This window comes from Pelodiscus sinensis, chromosome 8 (genome assembly GCF_049634645.1).
Source record: "Pelodiscus sinensis isolate JC-2024 chromosome 8, ASM4963464v1, whole genome shotgun sequence".
In the NCBI taxonomy this organism is placed as follows: Eukaryota; Metazoa; Chordata; order Testudines; family Trionychidae; genus Pelodiscus; species Pelodiscus sinensis.
In genome coordinates, this window is record NC_134718.1 from 41,368,491 (window position 1) to 41,385,007 (window position 16,517).

Genomic DNA, 16,517 nt, shown 5'->3' on the forward strand with positions numbered 1-16,517 from the left:
TGCCTGTGCCAGCTCCAAGCCTGCCAGACCAGAGCCAGTAGTCGCTGCAGCTGATCCAGTGGCCCCAGCATGAGCCAGGCAGTCAGTGCCAGCCAGCCCTCCACTGCTCCCCAGGACCAGTCTGCCAGCTCCCAGGAGCCTGCCATGGTCTGGAAAAGGTGGGCGCCTGCTTGGTCCAGTGTGGAGATCAGGGACCTAATTCAGGTTTGGGGGGATGCCTCCAACCTCCATAATCTCCGCACTGAACGGAGGAACGCAACCATCTACAGATGGATGGCTGATAGCCTGCCCACCAAAGGCCACATGAGAACCCAGGAGCAGGTTTGCATGAAAATAAAGGAGCTGCTGCAGGCCTATGCCAGGGACGCAGGGGGCAGCTCCCAAACAGGGGCAGACCCAGACCCAGACCCTTGCCCTATTTAGATGCTGTGGACCACATCCTGGGGGGCAGGATGATCCGTGCCCCCCAGGTGGTCATTGACCCTGGGGCAGAGCTTGCTGCCTACTGCTGCTCCAGCCCCTGCTGCCTCCCCAGCTACTGCTCCTCCTCCCCCTCCTTCTCCCCCTCCTGCTTCTTCCTCCCCATCCTCCCCAGACTCCCAGGGACACTGAGGCCCCTGAACCCGCGGTGCTGGGAGACAGTAGGGCCGGTGAGACCCCCAACCCTAAGCTTCTCCTCGCCCTTCCTCCCCTTGCCTCCCCCTGCCAGCTCCCTCCTCCCAGTTTGGGACCTGTTCCAAACCCCTGATCATTTTAGTTGCCCTCCCCTTTCCCACCCTCCCTCCTCCCCTCTCCCACCTTCTTTCCCCAGTCTCACCTCAGTTTCATTCTCCCTCTACCCCAGTTTTGTTCAATAAATAGGCTTTGTTGTAATGAATACACTTGTCTTTTATTGTACAGCAGGAAGGGGGGTTAGGGAGAGATAAGTGGAAGGATGTTAGGGAGGAATGAGGCACAAGCCCCCAGTGGGGCACACCAGGGAGACTGTTACTGCCTGCAGAACGTGATGCCAGGATCACAGCAACACATCCAGGAAAAGCACCAGAGTGCCCGGGGAAGCTCCGGCTCCATGGTGCCGAGTGCTGTGGTGTCCTGAATGAGGGCAACCAGAGCACACAGAGAAAAAAATGCTTTGCTGTCTCTCAGCGAGGTAGGCAAGCAAGCAGGGAAACCTTAGAACCGGCTGTCCAGGGGCGTCCCTTTAAGCACAGGTCTCAGATAGCCTCAGGCAGCAGCCACACAAGGTAACTCCTGACCTGATGCCTTGCCAGAACTGGTTCTGGCTGGCCTTAAATAGAATTCAGTGTCCTATCAGTGTGGACGCACTATTTCGAAATAGCAAAACACTATTTCGAAATGCATTTTGTGTCTAGACACATTATTTTGAAATAAGCTATTTCGAAATAACTATTTTGAAATAAGATATTTTGAAATAACACTGTAGTGTAGACATACCCTGGGTGTTTAGACCAGGAGCTGCTTCTGGAAGCTAGAGCCTCCTACTGAGAGCCTGCTGGGGCTCTGATTGAGCAGTGAGTTGCAGAGGCTTTCGGTTTTCCCTGAAGGCAAGAGGATCTTGCTATTCCTAGAGCTAAGAAGTGTCTGCAGGGAAGGAACTGTAACTGTGCCTGTTGTATGGGAAAGTGTTTGCACGGGAAGGAGCACAACAAAGAGACTGAATCTGAGGAGAGGCAGAGTGATCGTCTCAGGATCCAGAGCTGCTGAGATTTGGAGCGGCCAGCTCTAATTTCAGAGGGATTGTGCAGTTTGCAGCCTTGGCTGGACTGACATGCAGAACCTGTAGACCAGCCTCAGATCTTTAAACGTGTCTATTCAAGTTACAGTGGGGGAGGTCTAGGTTGGATATTAGGAAAAACTATTTCACTGGGAGGGTGGTGAAGCACTGGATTGGGTTACCTAGAGAGGTGGTGGAATCTCCATCCCTAGAGGTTTTTAAGTCTTGGCTTGACAACGGCCTGTCTGGGTTGATTTAGTTGGGATCGATCCTGCTTTAGGCAGGGGGCTGGACTTGATGACCTCCTGAGATCTCTTTCAGCTCTATGATTCTATGCAAGGGTCTAGGATACTAAAATCCAGACGAGTATATGCTCTTAGATGAGAATGAATGGTGGCAGTATAAATGTGCCAATTAGATAAGTTTATTTATTAATGTATACTTTGTTAATAGATTTTACTCAACTGCACAATGGACTTAAAATTGGGAGTGATATTTAATCTTAGTCTGCTAACCCCTATTTCTTTAAATTGTTAAATAAAGGTGGGTTAATTCTAATTTAAGTACATTAGATGTATATTATTTAAAATTGCTATTTTGGAATTAGATCCATGCCACAGACTATTATTAGAATGGATTTATTTGGGAGGTTCCCACAGCATGCCACTGAGTGTATGGGGGGAGGGGCAGCCAGGTGGAGGAACCGCCAATTTTGAGTTCCTATGAAAGTAAGGGATTGCAACAGAGAGATGGGTACAGGATCCCCACCTATCCAACATTACCACTGGAATATTCAGGATCTCCTGTAATATCAAGCACATAAGGCACATAGGTGAATGTTGCCTGCTCCTCAGTAACCCAAGGAGGAAAGGGGAGGGGGGAGGAGAGTTACACACACTTCTTGTATAATAGGATCCAAGAAACACTAGGGCTATGTCTAGACTGCAAGCCTCTTTCGAAAGATACTTTCGAAAGATACTTTCGAAAGAGCCTCTTTCGAAAGAGAGCCTCTAGACTGCATGCGGAATTTCGAAAAAGCAAGCCGCTTTTTCAAAAGAAAGCACCCAGTGAGTCTGGATGCTCTCTTTCTAAAAAGCCTGTTTGCTTTCAAGAACACCTCCTTTCGAAAGAGAACTTTCGAAAGAAGGCGTTCTTCCTCGTGGAATTAGGTTTACCACCGTCGAAAGAAAAGCTGCATTCTTTCGATTTAATTTCGAAAGAACGCGGCTGCAGTCTAGACGCAGGTGAAGTTTTTTCAAAAAAAGGCTACTTTTTTCGAAAAAACCCCTGAGTCTGGACACAGCCAAAGGGATTAACTTTGGCCAGATTACACTTAATTATGTGAGCAGTTAGTGGAATCCAGAAACTTCTGGTTTATAATCCTTCCAAGCTTTGTCCATAAAAAATCCTGTTCTGCTTGTGAGCAGAGTAATAATCTGATTGAGAATATATACCAAAATTTCAATATAAACATATCACAGGAGAGCAATCTTTGATTTTGTCTTTTTTTGTTGACATTTCCAATTTGGGAGAAAAGCCTGGGCTAAAATTTTCAAAGCTGACAGGGTAAATCAGTCACAACTCCAATTAATTTCAATAGAAGTTGTTTGGTCCATGATCAGCTATAAACATTTCAGCATTCATTTTTTAAAATTATTTTAGGGTATCCCTTAGATAAAAAGAAAAACTGGCCCATAAATTGCATCAAACCACTTATGATGTAATTAAAATATCTTGTCTTACCTCATTAAATCTTGCCACAAGATCTTCAATAACATTGTGTTCACCATTTTGGGAGGAAAGAATGGTCGCAGATATGGAAGCTTTAATGCATGGAAGTTTGCTCTGACATTCAGCGTTACCCAAATCCCTGGTTAAGAAGCAGAGATAGTCAATGGGCAAGACCTTTCGGTAGAGATCCTGTTCTTGTTCAGTCAGAATACTGGCAACCTCCTCTGGGAACTGAATGAGGTACTGAAGTTCTGCTAGCTCTTTACTGATACCAGCTACATTGGAGAGGAGTGCATTTGAACCAGCCATAGATGTGCACGGTTGACGTTCTAAAACAAAACAAATAAAAAAAATTATGTAGCTTTCCTTTATCTATGGCTCTCCGCTGTGCAAAAAATATGTTAAGACTGAATTAGGGATGTAACCAGTTAACCGATTAACAGGTAAGTATCACCCACCCAATGCAGGTTTGTGGGAGGGGGGTCTGCTCCAGCCTGGCCCTGTGTGCCAGTCCTGCCAGACATGATGTACCAAGCTGTGGGTGGGAGGGGAGAGGATTAAGAGGTTAACCAGATAAACGTAATGTTTAACCAGTTTACTTATTAAATGGAATTTTACATTCCTAGACTGAATTTTTTTGTTCTCGTATATTATTTACAAAAGGATTTCACATTTTATATTTAAATAAATGAATACATTGTTCTAGCGGTGATCCTCAAATATATATTTACAAAAAACACTACTCTCCAGAGTTAATAAGGCAGGTAGAAACCTGAGACTTGGGAAAAATAGTTACTTACCTTGTAACTGTTGTTCTTTGAGATGTATTGCTCATGTGCATTCCACTTAGGTGTGTGCGCGCACCACATGCACGGGTTCCAGAGCTTTTACCCTTAGCATTACCAGTACGGGCAGCCAGGTAGCCCCCTGGAGTGGCGCCAGCATATCGGTGCATACATACCCTGGCTGGTCCTCGGCCTCCTCAGTTCTGGAGGAGACTTCCAATGAAGGGAAGGTGGGTGGGATTTGGAAAGGATATGAGCAACCCATCTTGAAGAACAACAGTTATGAGGTAAATAACCATTTTTTTTCTTTGAGTGCTTGCTCATGTCCATTCCAGTTAGGTGACTCCCTAGCAGTACCACAGCAGGTGGGGTCAGAACCTAAACTGCAATGGATTGCAACACAGCCCTACCAACAGCTGTATCATTCCTGGCCTGCTGTGCAATGGTGTAATGGATTGTAAAGGTATGAAGGGAGGACAACATGGCCGCCTTGCAGATCTCAAGGATCAGCACTTGGGCAACAAATGCCGCCAATGAGGCCTGTGCCCTTGTAGAGTGGGCTGTAAGTGGAGGGCTGTTCGTCCCACAAAGTCATAACAGGCCTTGATACAGGAGGTGATCCATGAGGACAAACACTGGGCTGACACCGGGAGACTCCTCATCCTTTCCGCAATAGAAATAAAGAGTTGTGGTGACATCCTAAACTCTCTTGTGCTATCAATATAGAAAGTAAGGCTCTCACATCTAGAGAATGCAGGGACTGCTCTCTAGATGTTGCATGAGGTTTCAGGAAGAAAACAGGGAGGTAGATGTCTTGGGACATGTGGAAACACGCCCTTGGGCAAGAATGAAGGGTGGGGGCAGGGCCTAACCCTGTCCTTAAAGAATACTGTATGAGGGGGCTCAGTGAGGTAAGGGAACACCTGAATCCTGTGACTTCTCAAGAAGGCCACTACAGCTACCATGAATTTAGTGAAAACTCTTGGTGCTGTGAAAAGGCCAAGCAGGAAGACTGCGAACTGAAAGTGGTCTTGGCCTACTGTGAATCTCAGGAATTTCCTGTGGGCCAGAATTATTGATATGTGAAAATATGAGTCCTTTAAGTCAAGGGCAGCGTACCAAGGGTTGATGGAAGTGAGGGTGACCATCCTGAACCTTGTGTTCTTCATGAACAAGCTGAAGTTCCTTAAATCCAAAATGGGACGAAGGCCTCCCTTGGATTTGGGGATAAGGAAACAGAAGGAATAAAACACTTTCCCCTTGAACTCCTCTGGGACAGGTTTGACCATTCCCAGGGGCAGAAGGGAGGATACCTCCTGCTTTAATAGTTGCTCTTGAGAGAGGTCCCTGAAGAGGGACAAGGTGGGGGTGGGATGGTGGGTGGGAAAGGAAAGGGATAGCATATCTGCTCTCCACCAGGCCAAGTACCCAACAATCTCAGGTAACTTGGGACCAGGCAAGGCAGAAATGGGATCGCCAGTACCCAAAGGGTGCTGTTATCTTGGGGACTGGGACACTATCCTTGGGCATATCCTCAAAATGATAGTTAGGGGGCGAGGCAGACCCCTTGCTGGTTAGGGGGTGAGGCAGACCCCCTTTTGGAATCAGACCTAGATCCTCTACATCTATTCCTGCTATTATTATTATTGTTGTTGCTATTCTGACTCCTCCTTCTGCCATGCTCAGGCCTGAAAGACTGCTGGAAGGGTCTCTGGGTGGGTCTAGGGTGTAGGCTTTTGTTAGGGGACCGGGGTGTGGATCCCTAGAGATTTTAATATCGCCCTGGAACCCTTGAGGCTATGAAGTCACAAATGGGTATGCTCAGAGAACAGGCTGGTCCCTTTTAAGGGGAGGTCCTGTAGGGTGTTTTGGACCTCAGGTGAGATTCCTGACACCTGAAGCCAAGCACTGCATCTCATAACTACCCTGGTAGCTACAGTGCGGGCTGCGGAGTCTGCAGCGTCCGGGGCCACTTGCAGTGCTGTGTCTGAGACCACCCTGCCTTCATCTAGTAGGGCCCCAAACTTCTGCTTCAAATCTTGAGGAAGGTATTCCTTGAATTTGTCTATTACAGACAGTGTGCTATACAGGATCTGCTCAGCATTGCTTGTTGATTCGAGATTCGGAGTTGCAATTCCCCCCATCGCGTAGGTCTTTCAGCAAATAAGCTGTAAGTTCTTCAGCTCCCTGCTCTTAGGTGCGTGGGGGCAGATGGGAGTAAAGATGTTCATGGCCAGACTGCAGGATGAAGTAGCACCTCTCTACCCACTTTTAAGGGGGTATAATAGAGGCGGGGCGTGCGCCACAGGGTCTTGGAAATTTTGGACACTGTTTTATTAAGTGGCAGTGTGACCCTAGCGGGAGCATCCGCCATCAATATGTCCACCATAGGGTCCAAGTCACAGAGGGTGCCGGGTCGGCCATTGCCACATCTGGCAAGGAAGATGAGGACTCCCTTAGGAGAAGCTGCTCTGTCGCCTGCTGTGGTGGGGCAATTGCTGAAGGGGGCTGGACACATGCACCTTCACCCTCCACAGGTGGTCACCCAGCTTCCTTGTAGGAAGACTGGCCTGCCTCCGAGGCTGGTAGCCTGGCCAGGGAGTAGCAGAGGTGATGCCCCTCGAATGGGTGGTCACTGAAGAATGTCTGGAAGGAGGTGCGCCCAGGGCTTGATGATATGCCCAGGGGGTCCAAAAAGGCCACTGCTGACGTGGTTGCCATTGAGGTGGCCAAGATTGTTGAGTGGCCAGGCTGGAGTGGAGACACCAGTGCTGGGATCTGGAACAGTGCAGCGATCTGGATCTGTAAGAGGAGACCCTCGAATAAATGGAGTCTGCATCTGACACTGATGAATAGTCTGATGCTGACCAGGGCAGTGCTGATGACGGTTCCGGAGAACAATGAGACAACCTATGTCTGGCCATCGCTGCTGGCTTCCCTCTATGAGTCGGTGCCATTTTTTCCAATGGGGGCGCCGATGGTGGCATTGGGTGTGGATATGGGCCCTGCAGCGGCAGCACCCAGGGGTAGGTCGGCACCAGTGCTGCCAACATCATCACAACCTCTGATACTGTAAGGGATGGTGCCAAAAAAGAGGTCAGTGCCCAGGTCCCCACATGGTTGGTGCCGGTGGTGGCAGTGGCACTGGTACACGCGTTGGTACAGGGGGCTGCTGTTGTGACAGGCATCAGTGCATACATCGGTGTTGCTGCCCGCTGGTGCACTGCCTTGTGTACCGATGGTGGCTGAGCTGGCTCCAGGTGTTCCTCATTGATCACTGTGACTGGTCCTGGTGAAGAAGTGAGCTCTATGAGCTCACATGCTGCACTGAACATCTCTGGAGTCGACAGCTGCTGGACCTCTTCAATCACGCTATCTGGTGCCAGACTCTCTCTGCGTTGAGCTCAACCGATGCTGGCATGGTGCGGGAGCCTCTTGGTGTGCTACCATGGCCACGTGCCCATCTCCATGGTGCACTTTTATAGCCATGCTTCATAGGGGACCTTCCCCTATCTCTTTTCCTGCTCGGTGCAAGAGACTGTGACTGGTGCCTTGATATAGAAGGCTTCACCAGTGCCATATGCCTTAATTCCGACGAAGGCTCTCTCACAGAGGCCAGTGTGTTGCGCACATCTGGTGCCACTGCCGGTGCAGCTGGTTGAAGAGCTGACTCCATTAAATTGAGCTTCAGGCAGGAATCATGTTCTTGCTTTATTCTTGGTTTGAAGCTCTTGCAGAGCTGTGCGATAGCCCTCTCCTAAGCACGTCAGACAGGAGTCGTGCAGATCCCTACAGGACATGGGCTTAGAGCACTTCACAAAGGGTTTAAAACAATGAGGTTCCGACATCCCCTCCCCAGGAGAGGAGAGATAAGGGGGGGAAACTCCCCAGATAAGAACCATCAACTTCAACTATTTACACTACTTAACTAAACTACAACTACTTAAACTGTATGTACAAGCTATGGGATAGACAGAACTGTGTAGTCAAGTACTCCACAAGAGTCACAAGAGGTAAGAAGGAATTGAGGGGGTGAAGGGCCAGCAGGGGTAATTATGCACCGGTATACTGGTGCCACTCCAGAGGGCTCCCTGGCTGGCCCGACGGGTACTGCTAAGGGAAAAAGCTCCAGAATCCGTGCACGCAATGCGCGCACACACCTAACTGGAATGGACATGAGCAAGTACTCAAAGAAGAACTATTAAGCCTACTGATTTAGGCAAAATGTGTCTGCTTTTATTTTTACTGTGTTCCCCAACCCTTCCCCTCAGGCTGTTTAAATCTTGTCATGATCATAAATAAGAAATTCTGTAGAGCAGGAACTGCCTTTTGCTTGTCTGGAGAGGACCTTGCACAAAGGGACCTTGGTCACTGATTGGGACCTGTAGGCATCATTGCAATATGAATAATATATAACAGTAAATTAATACTTATATTTTTTCCTTTTTTCTCTCACTACTAACCCTGCTTAGAAGTTATTATTCGTTTGCACCCATTGTGCTTTTTCATATAAGAAAATGCCCAAATATAAAATAGGGTGTTCTTTCCTAGGGTTACCAGATGGTTTCAACAAAAATACTGGACATACTTGACATTACATCACAATCTACATTACATCTTATTTAGAAAATACCAGACGTTTATATTTTCTCATTTATATTTTCTCAATTTGTTTCCCGAACAGAAAGCTCAAATACTGGACTATCTGGTTCAAAACCGGACACCGGGCAACCCTACTTTCCTCTGAAAGCACAATGGGTCCCTAATCCTTCTTCGTATATAAATAATAATGCTACCAACCTCCTGTTAAAAAAGGAAGGAAAAATTCCTCCTTTTCTAGAATCTCCTATTCTTCTCTTTGTATTGGCTCTGCTATGCTTCCATTTAACAGAAGGAGTAGGAGTACTGTCATTTTAAAGAAGCTGAGTGAAATATTTGACTGGAATGATGATTGTGAAGCTGTCTCATAATACCTCCTCCATTTATGTGCATGTTGCAGCTAAACAGAATGCTATGACTCATTAGGTCAGAAAGACAACATTTCATGCTTCTTTTGGAAAAAAGCTCTTAGAGAGAAAATGAAACACATAGTATTTTAGGCCATAGCAAAGTTGCTCAAGATGGAATACAGCATAGTAGGAAGAGGGCCTGAAACACAAGGCCATGTATCAGACACCTGGTATGAGGCCTGGGCTAAAGTGGTCAAAATTTTGCTGCTATGATGCAAAATCAGGTTGTGAGGAAGAGGCATGCCCTTCTCATAGAATTTGGTAAGCACAAGGCTGAAACTGCAGAAATGTATATGCTGAAAAGAGGCTAGGCAAGGCATAGCTCACACACAGAAGGGTGGTTCCAGAACACCCCGATACCAGCACATTCTCCACAGAGAACAGGAACACACTGACTCATCCTTAAGGATAAGATCAGGATGACAGCATGATGAATAGAGATGTTTTGATTGAACCTACATGTACAAGGCAATGGGTGGTGGCCTAATACATCAGAGAGTGGCACCCTGATACTTCAGGGCTGATGCATAACTTGTCTGAATTGGTGCACAAAGACGCACCTTAGGGGATCTTTGTCTGGCCTGGTGGATAATGGAAAGTCCTGCTACTAACTGCACTAGACAATTGCTACAGGCATACATGTGTTAGTGTAATGGTAACCACTGAGCCAGGGCATTAGAACCGTGCTTCATTGACAGCAAATCTGACCAAGTTCCTTTGCTATGAACAGTCTGTGGATCTACTGGGCAGTTCAGCTGGAGTCTGCTGTACAGGCTTTCTGGCCAGACTCAGTACAGCACACAGAAAATACACATGCACGCAGCCAAACATCTATCAACAGATGACAAAACCACATTGCTGACCCTCTTTCTACTCCTGAAAGATCCGTCTTTACTCGATGCAGCTAGAGGCTCATGGTATTAAAGTGAGTTTTCCTCAAATTTGCCTTTGTCTAAGGTACCACATGGATAAAAAATACACTCTTTGGACATGCAGATAATATCATACTGATGAACAACTCTTCAAACTAAATTCATTCATAAATTTATTTTCTGGCCTATTGTCAGATAAGTTTTTTTATGTTGAGTGCTAAAAAAAGACACAGGCACTCTCAAGATCTGATGTTACATATCTGCCTCTGCTTAGAAACAAAAAGAAACACTCCTGAGTTTATGGCACATCTAGAAATTATCATTCCTAAATAATAATATCTAGACTTATATATCACTTTTCATCAACAGGTCTCAAAGTACTTTACTATAGAGAGGTGAAATGATGTATCCAAGGTCATCCAGAAGGCCAATGACAGAGCTGGGAACATAATTCATGTCGCTGGAGTTCCTGTCCAGTGTTCTATCTGCTAGATAACACTGATAATCGCTTTTTTTTAGGATGAATATGGTCACTTTTTAACATACAATAGCTTAGCCTGTGCTAAACTTACACTATGTGTTGCAGTCTTTGCAAACTATCACCAAGTTTCCAACTTTCCTTTCCTCAGCAATATAACTGAATATAACTCCATGTCTACACAGTGCCAAATTTCTAAATAAACCACTATTCCGAAATGTCCCTTAATCCTCATGGAACTAAGTTTTAGAGGGATGTCAGAATAGCACGTCCATTATTTCGAAATATTTTTTGAAATAACGGGCATGCTGTCAAGATGTGGAATAGCTATTTCAGGATACCAGAAGTATCCCAAAATAGCACCACTGTTTAGATGTACCCATACAGGCCTTACACTTAGATGGTTGCTCCAAGGCAGCAGAGACAGCTCGAATTCCTGTCAGGTCTGGCTGGTCTTAAACCCTAGATCCTTCTGCATAATCTAGAGTGCTAAAGGACTGAAACTAGGGATCCTAAGAAGAGGGGGGTGGTATTCCCCTACTAAATACAACTAGAACTAAAGGAGAAATAAAATAATAAAGTACAAGAAAATGATGAAAAAAATTCTATAAAAAAAGGTGGGAAGCTGAAAACAGCAGATATGCAATTGCTCCCCTCAGGCTGCAGGTGACTGTGAAGAAAATGAGTAATGGTGGGCCCATATCTCCCTATCTGCTCTCATTTGGAAGTAACCAGCTCTCCTATGCACTGACATGGGCCCACCTACACTACTTTCACTCTCTGAGTGAGAGCACACTAGTGGATACACATCTGATGGTGGTGCACCCAAAGAGACACATACCAGAAGAAGAACAGAAACCTTCTACTATTTTACTTTCTTTATAAAGTTAAAGAATGTCAGAAATATAGTTGTCTGTCTCTTGGAGACTCAAACACAGAAGTCTCCTTAACCAAAAAAGAAAATTCACCCTGCATATGTCCATAAAAGAACTAGTGTACTTTTAAAGGGCTATTTTCACAACAAGTCAATAAGCAGGCAACCTTAATTACCTTATTTTAAATGTCCATACATGTGTACATGTACAGTATATTTGAGAAGTCCCACAGAAGGAATACAAGGGGACAGCGGGGGGGGAAGAACACACAGAGCACAGAAGTGCTGAAATTATTGAGGCTGATCTCGTTTATCTTGTTGGGCTCTATCATTTTTGTGGTTTAAGTACTTCTATGCAATTTATTTCATATTTTCTAAATTTGAAAACTAGGTACTTTACTTAAACGGTTACTGCTAAGGCATTTTAAATTTTTTTAAAATGCGGTAAAGAAGTTAAATGAATGTCTTTTAATTGTTACTATTTGTATTGCTATTCAATGCCTGCATACTATACTAATGACAGTTATTTATAGAACCTCTTTGATTACTGTCTACCAAATGTAACACATTATCTTACTGGTTATTATATTTTTATAAACTTGAAATTAACATTTGTTTGTTTATCATTCACAGACAATCTTGCTATTAAATGATTGCTAATATAACTTCAGGACTGCTAGCAACAAATTTTTTGTGAACAAAATTTCAGGATTGAATTTGAAAAAAATAATTTTAAAACATAAGAATTTGTAGAAAGCTATACATAAAATAAATAGCCCAAACTTTGGGCATACAACAGTATTAATTCTGATTAGTATTTTAATATCCAACCTTGCTGTTCTTACTCAGGCAAAAAATCACACTGTCTTCAATATAAATTTAATAAAGTAAGGACTGCAAGAACTCAGATTAAGATGTTCCCAATTTAATATCTCAAAAAAGATGAAATGCAGAATCATAATGAAGCAGGATGCTCTGGGAAAAGAAACTGTACCAATGAAAGAACAATTTAGAAAAAATGAACTTCATGCAGAGATGAAAATTGTCTTTCAGCAGGGTTTGATGAGTTTATAAATGAGAACATGCAGTTATTATCTTGCCTTTATTGTCTAGCTGGTTTTGATTCTAACATCTATTTTAAGCAAAATAGTATCTCAGATACACTACAACAGTAATGCAAAGGAAAAAAAACAGTAAGAAATGTACAATAACTAAAAGAAGCAAATGCTCTCTACAAAGCTGCTTGTGAAAGATTTTGAGAATGTGAAAAATTATGTGTTCTAAAACAAAACATGGATTGCAAATAGATTTGGTAATTAAAGTAGTTATTGGATTTAGTATAGCATGTTGTAATTGAAATCTTCAACAAAGCTGCCTTTTTAAATAAGACTTTGTTCCCACTAAATTGGGCTATTCTGATATAAAAATCCATAACGCACTATTTCTCAACTGTTATCCAAAAGTAACAAATATAGCAGATAAAGATGACTGAATCCTTATCTTCATCATTTCACTCTAATACCCTATCTAGTCCAACATCACCCAAGAGTCACAGTAAAAAAAATTGCAATACAGAAAACAATTTTAATCAAACTATACCATGGATTTCCCCCGAATTTTATGTGCTTTAAATTTCAGCCCAGAGATTCTGAAAACAAACATGTTACAATGAAATAGTAACAGCAAGCTGTGGTGAAATCTTGGCCCCAGTGAACTCAATGGCAAAACTCTCCTTTACTGCAGCAGAGCTAGATTATACTCTTTATTGCAAGGTTGTTTTTGTTTCTGGGATAAATATTTTCTCCATACTTAGTTTTATTAAGAGCCAGGGAAATGCAGCTTCCTAACAATGTAAATTAATAGGAATATTATAAGAATGTTGTCCAGATTATTCATGGCACACACTAAAAATACAGAAAGCATTCAGAAAAATAAGTTTTATGTGTAACCTGTAATTGCTAAACAAAACACTGGCTTCAAATAAAGAATGGCTTAACCAGGAAAGTGTTTTTTGTTGTCTCTAGGGTGTAAAATCACTCATCATAGCAATCAAATCAATAAGCTTATGTTATTTTCTTGTTTGTTTTACATATAATTAAAATATTTTGCATTCTTTAAGAGAACTTGAATCAGTTTTGAATACAAGCACGTTCTTGTAGAGAAAAATATCAAAGTACCTGATCCTGCCCTCACTGAAGTCAATGAGAAGTTTGTCTCAGATTTCACCACCAGCAGGTTCAAACTAAACTCCATTAAACACACAACTAATATTGGTAGATCCCACCTTCCGTCCAAAATAATATTTTACTAAAATAATCAAAGATTCAGAGACCTAGAACATTCCTTCTCCTTGAGACATGCCTGTTTCTTTTTCTAAAGCGAGTGATTTGGGGCATTTCTATAAATTGAGTACCAGAATGCATAAGAAAGTATGACCTTAAAACTGCATGAAATTTGGATTAATAAAATAGGAATAATCTTTAAACATAAAGTGGTTGCAGGCCTGAACCAAGAGAGTGATTCCTGAATCAGGATTTGGAAGAAATGTAAGAGGGAAAAAATAATTGTAATCAATGGATCCTGAAATTGATATCAAGTAAAGATAAATCAACAGAGCACTAGCAATCCCCTTCACAGGAAACATTGTATGTCTACATGTAACACACTCAAAAACAGCAGTAAATTTTTCAGCAACAGCAATATAATGCAATTTCATTCAGTTTATGTATCTTCATAATTAATGCTTCCATAGCAGCATAGTGATAGAAATATAGCCGTGTTAGTCTGGTGTAGCTGAAAAAAAATACAGGACTATGTGTGCTACATAGTCCTGTATTTTGTTCCATAGCAGCAGTCATCTTAATTTTGTTGTTGGCTGTTATCAGTGCTTGAGTATATTACATTTAGATACACAAAAAACTGATGACACTGATTGGCCACTGTTTTCAACACTTCAAACTGCTCTGCAATTTTGATTTGGCATGTTATATATTTACTATGTTAGAACAAATTTGTAAATGATACCAAAGGTGAATTTATGTTGTCCTTCACACCAATAGAGCTTGTTTAAATACAATTACAAAGCAAAACAAGCAAAGTGTGAACAAGTAGAACAACCAGTGTTTATGATCTTAATGTACTAAATATCACATCACAAGCAAAAAACTGCAGATGTATACCGATGGACATTAATGATGCTTTGCTCTCAGACAGAATCTGATTTGAGGGGCTTGCAAAGGCCAGCCATCAAATTGACATTTTATTAGGGTTACCATATTTGAACTTTCAAAAAAGAGGACACTTCTGTGTCACTTCTGGGAGTGAGTGTATCTGTATCATTATCTACCAACTCACGTTGTATTACTGTGTTATATAACTTATACATTATATATATAATTTTATTGAACCAGGTTCCCATTGTGGGTCAAACAATATTGGCTCATGCTTTAACCAGCATATTGAAGGTAAGCAATGTGCAAAATATGGAGTACTAGTAACCATGAAAGCAACTCACAACCAATTATAGATTTTATAAATCATGTTTATTTTAAGGATAGGCAGTGGCTTCATTTTAAATATCAGATAATTTAAGCACTGCTCTCTTATTTACATCAGTTATTGAAATATTTTTACCCATATGCATTAAAAAGACTTAGCATATGCAAGAGTAAAGTAACTTTATTTCTTGTAAGATAACTTGCCTATACTACTTCTGACTTAAAATTGAACACAAAGATGACCCATGTATCAGGATTTGGATAGGTCAAAGAGCATCAGATTTACAAAGAAAACACAAATGGGCATGGGAAAGAGTTTTGTTTTGACCATAAAAGGTGCGCATGAATGATTTCTCTCTCTCTTGAGAGAGAGAGAGATAACCTATGCACAGGCTGAAAAATATCCATCCTCTTACATTTGCAAGTGGTGTTAGAAGTAAACCAAGATGAAGATTCTGTTCTTGTATTAACACCAAAATAAAGTATTATTCTGCCCACTAATAACCATAGTTATGAGCTGCCCACATGTTTTTAGGGGTGCTGTAGGAATGGCTATAATGCAAATTAATAATGGTCTATGCAGTTTCGTAAGCTATCTACAAAAATGATCAGAAGACATAAAACGTCTGTATTGGACCTAACTGTGCAATACTATACCACAGGGGATGATTTTTTTTAAACTGTCCCTTGCCCATTTGAAGATTCAGATAATAAAATTCCAGGTTAAAATGTGGCACATGCAGTCTCATGCTAACGGTTAATATGCTTTTCAATAATTTTTTTAAAATTGACCTCTGTTATTAAAAAAAGCTTTATTTTATACAATGTTCTTTATATCCCAGCTGTTCACAAGGTGGTAAATATCATGATTTAAAAGAAAAAAATCAGTTTTAAAAATTTAAATATCTATTTTAAATTTGGATCAGTTTAAATCAGATTTCTGATTTACATGTTTCTAGTTCTGTACTGTCTTTTCATTTTATATTCTTCAATTATTATATAGCTGTTTTGTACTTAGTTTGTTTCTTAATTATTGGCATAATATCAGATTCTACACAGAGATTTTTTTCCTAAGAAGATTCATATTTAAAATGATAAAAGCCTGTTCAGCATAGGCGTGCGCACAGAGTGTGCTGGGTGTGCCCAGGTATACCCTAATGTCTGGGGCCAGCCAGCAGCTGCTGGAGGAAGAGGGGGACTTGTGACGGAGCGCCACAACCCCTCACTTTAAATTCCCCGCAGCCATCTACTTGGCACGGTGGGGCAGAGAGAGCGCATGCGCGGTGTCCTCAAATGCCGCACAACATGTGAGAGGGGAAACGCTGGAAACTTTAAAACCCAGCGGCCCACCTACAAAAGCAGCTGGAGCCCGACTACAGACAGCGGCCCGAGCCATTTTTGCGGCCTTGGCCCCACTCTACAGCACCACGCAGCACCCCGGGGGTGCCCCCGCCTGTCCCGGCAGCACCGCGCAGCGCCCGGCCTGGCAGCACCGCGCAGCACTCTGGGGGCGCCCCCGTGTGTCCTGGCAGCACT

The 16,517-nt window shown here is 42.8% G+C and overlaps 1 protein-coding gene across 1 annotated transcript in view; it reads right to left on the reverse strand.

Moving 5' to 3' along the window:
* PLCE1 (phospholipase C epsilon 1) overlaps positions 1-16,517 on the reverse strand; it is a 233,062-nt gene that overhangs the window by 131,918 nt on the left and 84,627 nt on the right. The window contains exon 4 of the mRNA XM_025181886.2: positions 3,479-3,795. Within this exon, the coding sequence (XP_025037671.1) occupies positions 3,479-3,795 (317 nt within the window). The remainder of the gene's footprint in view (positions 1-3,478; positions 3,796-16,517) is intronic.